The sequence below is a fragment of the Tigriopus californicus genome, chromosome 2, assembly GCF_007210705.1.
Source record: "Tigriopus californicus strain San Diego chromosome 2, Tcal_SD_v2.1, whole genome shotgun sequence".
NCBI lineage: Eukaryota > Metazoa > Arthropoda > Copepoda > Harpacticoida > Harpacticidae > Tigriopus > Tigriopus californicus.
Window position 1 is genome coordinate 1377732 of NC_081441.1, and position 9982 is coordinate 1387713.

The 9982-nt window shown below is 49.6% G+C and overlaps 2 protein-coding genes across 2 annotated transcripts in view; one reads left to right on the forward strand and one right to left on the reverse strand.

The window, feature by feature from the left end:
* Window positions 1–605: 605 nt before the first annotated feature.
* Window positions 606–8206, reverse strand: LOC131877071 (BLOC-2 complex member HPS3-like). The gene is made up of 2 exons (XM_059222629.1): window positions 7838–8206; window positions 606–4296 (listed from the first exon to the last, which is right to left on the reverse strand). Exon 2 carries the CDS (start codon window positions 4274–4276, stop codon window positions 704–706), a length of 3573 nt encoding a protein of 1190 aa, XP_059078612.1. The 5' UTR covers window positions 4277–4296; window positions 7838–8206; the 3' UTR covers window positions 606–703.
* Window positions 8207–8966: 760 nt separating this feature from the next.
* The window catches only part of LOC131877072 (lymphokine-activated killer T-cell-originated protein kinase-like), a gene marked incomplete at its 5' end in the record, with an annotated part of 1694 nt that continues 678 nt past the window's right edge, over window positions 8967–9982 (forward strand). The window contains 2 exon segments of the mRNA XM_059222630.1: window positions 8967–8987; window positions 9550–9944. Coding sequence (XP_059078613.1) covers window positions 8967–8987; window positions 9550–9944 — 416 coding nt within the window.

Below are 9982 nucleotides of genomic sequence, written 5' to 3' on the forward strand. Positions count from 1 at the left end.
ATATAGAGGATACTTTTTGCTCGCCTACATACTCCCTGAGCTGCTATTGGTGTGGTGTGGATGGATGGATGGATGGATGGACGGACGGAGGGATGGATGAAAAGAGATAGTCAGGAAGAGCGGCTCTCTGCTGGAAGAACAGGGACTACGTGTAGGGAGAGAACTAACAAGCGCCATCTGACGGTCTAAGCGAAAAATATCGAGTCAGAAAAAATATTCACATACGGATTTCCATATACTCATGGATTCGATGTTCCACGTCATTTTACTTCGAAGGACCGTTTGAATATCGATTACTAGTCAATAGAACGTGAAAAAAAATCTAGTGACACGGAGCAATGGTGTCAATAATGTCTATATGAATTCAAGTATTTCCTGCATTTGAGACCAACAAGCAGAACAAAAGATCATCTCGAATGCTTCAATCTGTTCGTACTCATTTGCTTTCCGTTTGAGTAGGTAGAAACGAAAAGATATAAGAAAGTTTCGGTCCATCACTCAACGAAACTTATTCCAAGTTACATGTTCATGATCTTGTGTTTTTTTTTTCTTTCCATTTCAGCAAAATTGGTTTGAAACAAGACATAAACCAGAGTCATTCATCATAAGTTGTCATGTAAAATATTCTCGTGTTATATTTTTATTTGGTGCAAATAATATCTAAAGGTGTTGCTCATGGTTGTGCCGTGGTCGGGGTTTTCTTTTACAAGGTCAAAGTAGACAGGAGCTTATGTCCTGTGGCCACGATGAGGTTCTGGATCTCGTTGGCTTGCTGGTTCTTGCCGCACATTTGGATGAACCCCTGAAACTCCTCATTGGCGTGTGGCCCTCCAGGGAGGATGTGGAGGAAATCATCCAAGGTGAGCGTCTGCGCCAAGTGATCCAAGACCTCTTGCATGGCTGAATACCAGCCTTCGTGCATTGGGTGGTCCACATCGGAATTGAGCTGATCTTGGAGACACTGAAGGACAAGCTGCCAATCCTCCAGGCTCAGTGTGACCTCTTTGGAATAAGGCAAAACGATACCGGGATGATCCTTGGCCAAAATAGGGATGGCCGTGCTCGAATCGGAGCTCAAAATCCGGAGGGCGTTGGCGCCCACAATCTTCGGGTACATCTCCAAGAAACTGAGGACAGTTCTCTTGCATGATGGTAAGGCCAAGGATGCACAGCAGAGGATGGATTGAAGCTTGAGCAAACTGTTCTGACACCAAAACTCGGGAGAATCCACCTCCTCTAGGCTCTCTTTGGCGCTGGAGCCGTCGTCTTTAAATGGCGGCAGTTTGTCCAAGAACTCCATTCGATTGCCGAACATGTCGGTGTCGATATTCTTGTCGCCAAACCTGACAGGCACGGAGAGGCTAGTTAGATAGGAGCGAATGAGGGTCTGAACGGCTTGCTCCTGTTCAATGTCCAATTGGATGCGTTCAAGATCGCCCAGTTCTTCGGTGAAGTAGGTCTCGAGGAAAAGCTGAAGCATGGCAGTATTCTGTGTGGCCTCCCCCACTATATTAGACATGGACACGAATGAGCCAATGAATAGTTGAAGGATCGTGGACAAGGTGAACACTCGGCCTTTGATGAGGCTCACGAGGACCTCCATGAACATTTCTGGACACGTGTCTCGAATGAGCAAGGCCAGATCGGAGAAGTTATCCACCATACCCTCTGAACCGCTGGAAGTGTCCAAGAGCATTTCTTGGTTCTCGATCAGAATATCCGAGAGTGCAACGGCAATGGAATGTCGACTTTGAAGCAGGATATCATGGATGGCTTGAGTTTGGTTCATGTCCACACTGAGCACGGCAAATGCCAGAACCAACTTGGCATTGTGTTCAGCTCCCAGTACGTCTTGCTTAAAGGCCTCTTGAAAGAATTTGAAGATCTTCATTGTTTTGAAACCTCGAAAAGTGGGAGACTTCAGGACTATATGGGCCAAGGTTTCTAATGATCCCTTGCCCAGCAACTCGATGACCACATCCGCCAAATTGGCATCCAGATCTCGTTCAGTTTTGGTGGGTCGCAATACTACCTCGGTTACGTAATGAACCACCCCAGGCCTTAATGGTGAGTTTTCTTCGTCGGGGAATGTTTTCTTCACGTGGTCGAGAATTTCAACCATGTTCTTCCCGGACATTCTGTAGTAAGGCAAGGCTTGCTTCCATTCTTGCTCATCCTCACTCGTCAAATAGTAGTCGGCCAGTTCCATGCAACTCGTTTCGTAGTTTTCTTTGGTTTGAGTCAGCTTGTCTTGGACACTTTTGAGGTTCTTTGAAGTGGCTAGGGCCCAAGAAAGGTGATGCAATGAGGCCCTCAAAGCGATATGGCCCTCAGAGAGCAATTGAAAGTAGCCTTGCGGGCTTATGGTCTTGTTCATATTGGCCAATTGCATCAAGTCCTGGTGGAAGCCAGCATGACTAGGTAAGGTTAGGGAATACAGAGTCCATTTGAGGTGATTATCTTGGCTCTTATTGGTGCGTGCTACCTCCTCGCCCATTTGAGTGGGAGCCCTCAGACTCAAGGGAGATGTGGCCAATCCTGCACTCCCGTCATTTCGTGCCAGAATGACCAATCTCGAGTCGGACACCTTCAACAACTTTGCCCCAATAAAGGGTCTCAGACCAACCAAACAAATTGGGTTGTCATCGGTCAATGGACAGGCACAGGTCTTGTTGTTGACGTTCTCGGCCTCTAGAACAGTATGATACCCTGATCGGAGCGTGAATGTCTCCAAGCCAGCGTCAGTTAGGGCGTGAAGCAAGGTTGGTTCAAGCACAATCTGCCCCACGGGACTTGTGAATGGATAAGTGGCGATTCGTTGGATTCCACAACCCTTTCCAGGTTTTCTTAGATGACCAGGCACATGATACAGGTACCCTTCATTTTGAGACGTGAAACATGTGGTAATGGACATCAGATGGACGTGGAACATGGACTGTAAAGGATGTTGAATCACGTTGAACGAGGGTCCTAGGCTAGAACCATTGCTAGAGGTTGGAATGGAGGCCGTGGCGCCCATTGACTTTCTCACTCGATATTCGCGCCAAAAGACGGGCTTGATGTTTAGATTCTTGAATTGGTCATGGCCTTCTTCCGACTTGGTCAATCTGCAATGGACTAGAGTGACACATTCGGCCTCAAAGTCGCCCCCTCTGGCTCCTGGATCAACGTGGTGGTGGATGTACTTGATAGTGGTGGGGCGGTCTGCTGGTGCGGAACAAGGACCCAGAGTCTCCTCTAGGATTTTGGGTGCATTGATCAAAGAGTTGTTTTCACGGTTAGCTGCTTCAATCTCTGGAATGTGGATCATGGACAAATTGGGATCGTTGAAGAATCTATGATTAGGGTGGAGTTTGACGTTCCCCACGTATCCTTCTAGATGCGCCTCGCCATTCTCCGAATCCTGTTGCCTGGCTTGCGTGATATTCTTGATCTTGGAGCCTGACTTACAAAAACTAACGGATCCATCCCGTTCCGAATCCGTATCATCCCCACTGATGGAACTTCGTCGAGCCACACCTTCCAGAAGCATACTATTAGGCTCCGAATCGGACGTGAAGCTATACACACTGATGCTTCGTAGGTTCCGTTCGTCGTCCAACGACGAAGAACCATTGCTGTGAGTGGCGGTGGTGTCGGAAATCTTCACCTTGAACACGTGGATCTCATTGGCTGACAAGCACGCGATCACATCTTCGCAGAGACCGATCTCCTTGGGCACAAAATTATGGAACACGTGGAAACACTCGTGGAAATCCACAAAAGACGACTTGGTGACCTCGTGAACTTTGGTGACAAACTTGTAGACGATCAAGAGATTGGCAGCCCCCACGATCAAGTTCCCGGTGCTTGAACACACGGCGATCTGATGGGGACAATCCCTTTGGGGGAATTCGATCATATCTACAAACACGGGGCCATTGTTCTGGGAGCTGGGAGTCACGTGCGAGGCAATGCGAGGCTTGATCGGTGCGTTATTCACTTTGAGGTCGTGCCAATTCAGGTAGACTCGGACACTCGCCCCTGGATCACCGGGGAACCCCTCCAGTGTGGCCAAGTAGTTACCCACTGGACAATGGAGGATATCGTGAACCCTATCTATCGTTTGGAAAGAGTGGGTCACTCTCGAGTGTGCCTCCAAATCTCTGACCTCCAAGACCTGCAAGTCCGTGGCCAACACCAGGGTCGTCGATCCCGCCATGACCATGGCACTCGGAGCGGGGCACTCCGACGTGTCTTGCTTCGAGAAATGGTGGACCGATATCATTCTCACCATCTTGACGGATCACCCACAATCTGGAAAACAGGAATCCCTATTTACGATCCCAGTTCAACAAATGACTCACCTCGCGACGAATGTGGACGCACGCGGTATGTACCTCTTCCACAAATTTATTAACCCCTTTTCCTAGTTGTGCCCTTATCCAGCTAGCTCTCGACAGAGGGACAAGGTCCAATGTTGTCGTGCCACTCCCCTTGAGTCAGTCCCCTTGGAGCCTTTGCTTGTGTCGGCTCCATTTCTAGGGCAGTGTCATCTACCACGACCTAGCACCCAAATTCTGGTCGGCTGGTCTCGTTTCAACTGAAAGAAAGTCCTCGTTGAAGTCTTGGATGGCATACCTAACCATCATTCCCGAGGAACTCGTAATCATTTTGAAACGCTTGAAGGGGCTCATTTTGCCACTTCAATGGTGGGCTACAATAAGCGATCAATCCAACATGCGAATGTTCCACTAACATGGAACTTCTCGTCAGTCGAGTCCTTTCAGACCCCTTGGTAAGCAAGTCGAGCGAGCGACTCAGTGGATGGATGAATGAATGAATGAACAAATGGCGCAGAGCTGACATGCTGCCAGTTCCACTCAAGTCAAAAGCTATTTGAATTTGGTTTACAGAACACTACCAATCAAAATGGAGAACACAATAATCGATGGGGGGGTCCACCACAATCCCTCCCACAAACAACTCTCATTACGGTCTAGAAACACTGCATTAACCCCGCCCATTTACAACCATGATTATGATTATCTTCTTTTTTTTTTGGCCGATCGTCCTTTCGCTGCAGACAAACTAGGAGGAGTGCTTGGTGCTTTGTGCTCATGCGGCCAAACGCAAAGCTGGGCCTAGATGGCAACATTCGGGCTAGCTTTCTTGCCATTCTATTGGAAAACATCGTTGGAAACACGGTTAACGGGGAGAGAACTAATTCTTGTGAGTCATAAATGCAAGGACAAAAAACGCTTTTAAAACCCAACACATCCTGTCCGGTGTTCTGGTGACACAAATCAAGCTAATTCATATTTTATCCGAAAAGGAGTTGGTCTGGAGAATGAGAGTGATTGTTGTTGTTTCTGGCTTCCATGGTCGTTTTTGTCTTATTTTTTGGAGGGAAGGGGGGCTCCACATTGGCGTTCCCTTTTTTCTGTGACATTGGCTCCAAATTGGATCATGGTCGGCACGACTGAGATTCTGAAGTCTGATTACTCAGTGTCGTGCACTGAGCGTCGAGAGCCATTATATTCCTCCTTGTGGACTGACCATTGTATTGGTCTGTATTGTACTGGCAATACTGCAAACTAACTATTGGACATGGCAACGAATGGAACCAGAACATGAGAGAGATTTTTCCTTTTCGGCATAAAAATTTCTGATGATTGCTTTGGATTAGAAAATAGTGGACCCTTATTGGGATTTTGAATTGCATGTTTGAATAAATGGTAGTAGATCAGTAGACAACTAAGATCAACGTGAATCTTGGATTGGTTGCTGAATGTACCACTACGAAATCAGCATTTTGTTTCAATTGCACATGTTTGAGGCATGTCGCGCTTTAGACACGTTTTTCTCCATTAAACCAGACAACTAAATGACACATGATTGTACAATGGCATTCCAATGACTGGAGATCAAGTGGTTTTTACCTACGTACAATTGTAGGCTCATGTTTATAATTGTGAAATAAACTTTAGTAGTTTTGTTTTGTGCCATTGCTCATACCATTTGGATTAATGGTCCCTCCAAATATTTTGGCTCCGAGCCCCCTCCCTTCCAGAGGTAACTGGAGCAAATAATACAATCGAAATCGGGGCCAACCTGGGTATGTCAAAAGGCAATTTCAACCTCTCACGCCAACCAAACACTTAGGAAGGGATACAAACGATTCCGATAAGAAAAGGGTGTTGCGAACTTTGTGTTTGAACCAAAAAGAGCACCTTGATTTCCCCGACATTGTCGCTCTTATGTCATTTTTGAGTTCAATTGATAAAATAACCAAGAACAAAAACCACGAAAAGATTCCTAAATAAGCATCGAGCGCCGAAAAGGCAGAAGCGAGGCTTCTATTATTTTTCAGATTTTGTGAGGGGATATGGGAAGGTCAATCGCAGGATCAAGAGCTTCTTAATCTGTAATGTAAATGGCTGCCAACTTGGCCAAAGCTATTTACACCCATACCACCACCAACTAAGATTTTCTAGCGAACTGGATGTCAATACATCGCAATAAACATACATATATATTAAAAGACTAAACGTTAAATATTATATAAGGTCAGAGTATCGATGTGCCAGCTGATTCCTACATTATGATTTGTATCATTGCTCCAATTTGCTAATGCTGGCCGTTATCACCTTTCACGAATACGATTGAAGTAGCAGCATCAATTGGGGTTGGATTGCTTTTCATCATATTATTTTTTTTCTACTACGTTACTCCTCGACATATATTCGAACATTTGACCTCCACTGGGCCTGATGGTGGAGGGTGGGCTCTCTAAAGCGACACCCTGAGCTATCAGATTTAGATAACCTGTCCTATTCAGCTGGCTGAGATCAGTACTAATTGCCCATCTCAGTCTGGGGCACGAGTCGATCCTGCTAAGGTTCACGAATGAAACCATCGCCCCCAAATTGTAACCCACTGGGTCAATATTTATCGACGGAGACACTCCGTAGAGCGTCGGCTAACGAGTTTACACGAAGTCTTCCTGGTAGCACCAACCCGGGTCTATATTTTTTCAATCATAGCAGAGGCGAGTTTTTTCAACGCTACGCTCGTACCTCCGAGTTAAGGCTTGGACGTGACCCAGAAAGAACATTCGCTCAGCACTTGGGCGAGTGGATTTGCATACCGGTTCAAGTCCAAGCCCCTCACTCCGAGGTACGCACTTTAAAAAACCGGCCTCAGGTCAAGCGAGCCCGCCTACAGATCTAGCCAGCTCCACGGGACCTCTCCTGAGTGCGCCCCACCCCGCCCGAAAAAAGGATCTGACGGAGGCGGGTTCAATGGGTGGTGTTGGGGGGGTAGTGGTAGGTAGGCTATCATATGGTTAAAAAAAAAAGGGGATGGGACTGGCGCCCAGACCTTGAAATAACCAAGTCTACCCCTATAACCAGTCCAGCTTCTTCATTGGGGTGCGGGCTGAGTGTGGCCTTCATTTGACGATTGAACGCAGGCGACGTAGGCTAACCTAATCTGTCCTAGGAGTTGAAAGCCTCCCATGGACCCTAGGCACAACTTGGGGGGGTAGGGCTGAAAGTGGCGTTTCAGCCCCGCTCAACTGACCTGTGAACTGACCTGTGTGAACTGACACGGAGCGAATGAGAAGGGTCATATGTCTGAAGCCCCAGTGACGGCACGGCTAGCCTCGCGGCATCGTTGGCCCAGGCTTCATCATGCTGGCTGCAATGTTTCCCACGGGTCCATCGGAAGAGGCCAGTCAACATTGCCCGCCGATCATAGGTTAATGAGCGGGTGGAGACCGACCCAACCCCCAAACCGGCCCAAGCTGGGTGAGGGGGTGTGGGCGCACCTGTGTATGGATGCCAAATCGGCTTACCTGAAGTTTTGAACCCCGGGGTTGAGGCAGGGCCCATGCACGGCCAATCCAATGCCAGACAGGTAGGAAGGTATAGGTGGGGAGTGATTAGCGGGGCCCAGGCCTGTCTGGGCCTGGGGGACGACGATCGATGAGGCCCAGCCTGGGATCCGGACCACCGACCTCGACTGACGGACTAGCTTGAGTGCGTGACACCTCGGAGAGTGGCACGCACAAACACACACACTGGTTGTTAGGGAGGGTCCCTTTTCCCCCGTCCGTCTGTGCATGCGTGCGGGCTTTCCTCAGATTGGAGCGGGCAGGGACACGCACCTCCCGGGGGATCACTGATCACTGGCCAAAAAGAATAATAATGATGACACTCCGGTGTTTCACGCGAGTGCTGACTAGCGTGACCATAATGGGTGGGACTAAGAGGGATGAGGTCGGCCCCAGGTGGGCGGGCACAGGCCACCCAAGATGACCACCGTAGGCCACCGTACGGTGGGTGAAGCCGTGGGGGGACGGGCAGGTTTCTTGGGCTGAATCCGTGCCATCAGTCAAGAAGCTGGTGCGGCTGGAGCGGGTTCAGGTCATCCCCGGTTCAGTCACGCTCCATAAAGCGTGACGGTACAGATCAGTGGGTCAAATCCGTATTTTGAGTGCGTGTCCTTATGGATCCATCCCGCCCTGGCCTGAGCCTGGACCAATACCGGTTGAATCCCACAGGTGTTTGGAGCCGTTTTGAGGGTGGGCGGACCTGGTTCATCCCTGATTTTCCGCTCGAACCTTCCATCCAGCCCAATGGGAGTTCGTCACGCTGAGTGCCATCATGTTCTTCGGCTGCTGGCCAGCCAATGCACGGCCCTTAATGCTGCTAGTATACTAGTAGCATGTACGTAGGGATTGATTGGATTGACGATTCAAAGTTGAGCGCCGTCCGGATTCTCGATTCTCCGACCACCCTAGAATACGTACATAGTAGCTTCGCTCTCCCATCCTCTCACGATCAACATGATGGACGGATTTTTGACGCCCATTGGTCAACGAACGCGCAGCCGCACCACTTCGGCCATGGAAGCCACGCCTTGTGCCACGCCCGGCGGGCCCACCCGCCATATGCTGCAAATCCCCCCCTCGCCCTATCTAGCCCGACTGGGTTATGGCACAGGTACGTACTGCATGGGGCCCCCCTTCATGACCCTCCCTAATAGGGCATAAATGGCCTGGTTGACCCGTGGATTTCGAGTTTCCGTGGGCCGGGCGGGGACACACCCCGCCCCTGTCAAGGTTTCCTTTTTCGGCCGGCCCCGGAGGAGCGGTTGAGGCTGGCCTGCCAGTTGAGCTGCGAGGGTCCTGTCTAGGGATGGGGTGCTTGCCCGGGCTTGACTATGGACCTGGCTTGACCCGTGAGATGGCCAGCCCGTCCGGCATTCTGCAACAGCAGTCATGAGACCCCGACTAAATAGGGGGTTGGTTCAAAGGGGTAGGATAGGGCTAGCAAGGCTCAAGGTTGGACGAACAAGCTGATACGAACATGCTGATATCCATGACCGGGGATTTGGCTCACCCAGCAATAAGATGAACCGTCAAAGCCACTACGTGTACGGAATGGCCTGATTGTGGCTCGCCGTCAATACAGATAGAGAGAGGTCCCTGGTGCGATATGTACTACCCACGCCCTGACTTACTTAGCCCTTCTACTAGCTACTCTTTCATTGTCCTTCTGACAGGTGTCAAAGTGTTGCTCTACCAGCGATCCCCCCAAGCCAGCGGTCAAGAGCGATCGCCCTGGGCCATCAAGAAGATCACGAAGCGCGTGGGTCAGGCACCCGAGCGCGATGTGGTCGAGCGAATCGAGAGAGAGGCCCAGATCCTCAAACGCCTGGACCATCCCAACATCATCGGATTCCGAGGCTTCAAGCGCGATCCGGACGGCACCCGGATCTTGGCCATTGAGAAGGGCGACATGTCCTTATTGGACATCATCGAGGAGCTTCGCGAGGAAGAGATTGAACACATGGAGGAGAAGGGACCATTGAAAGCGGACAACATCCTCAAGGTCGTCCGAAGCATCGCCCAGGCATTACATTATCTCCACACGGACAAACATTTACTCCACGGAGACCTCAAATCGGCCAATATTTTGATTCACGGCAACTTTGA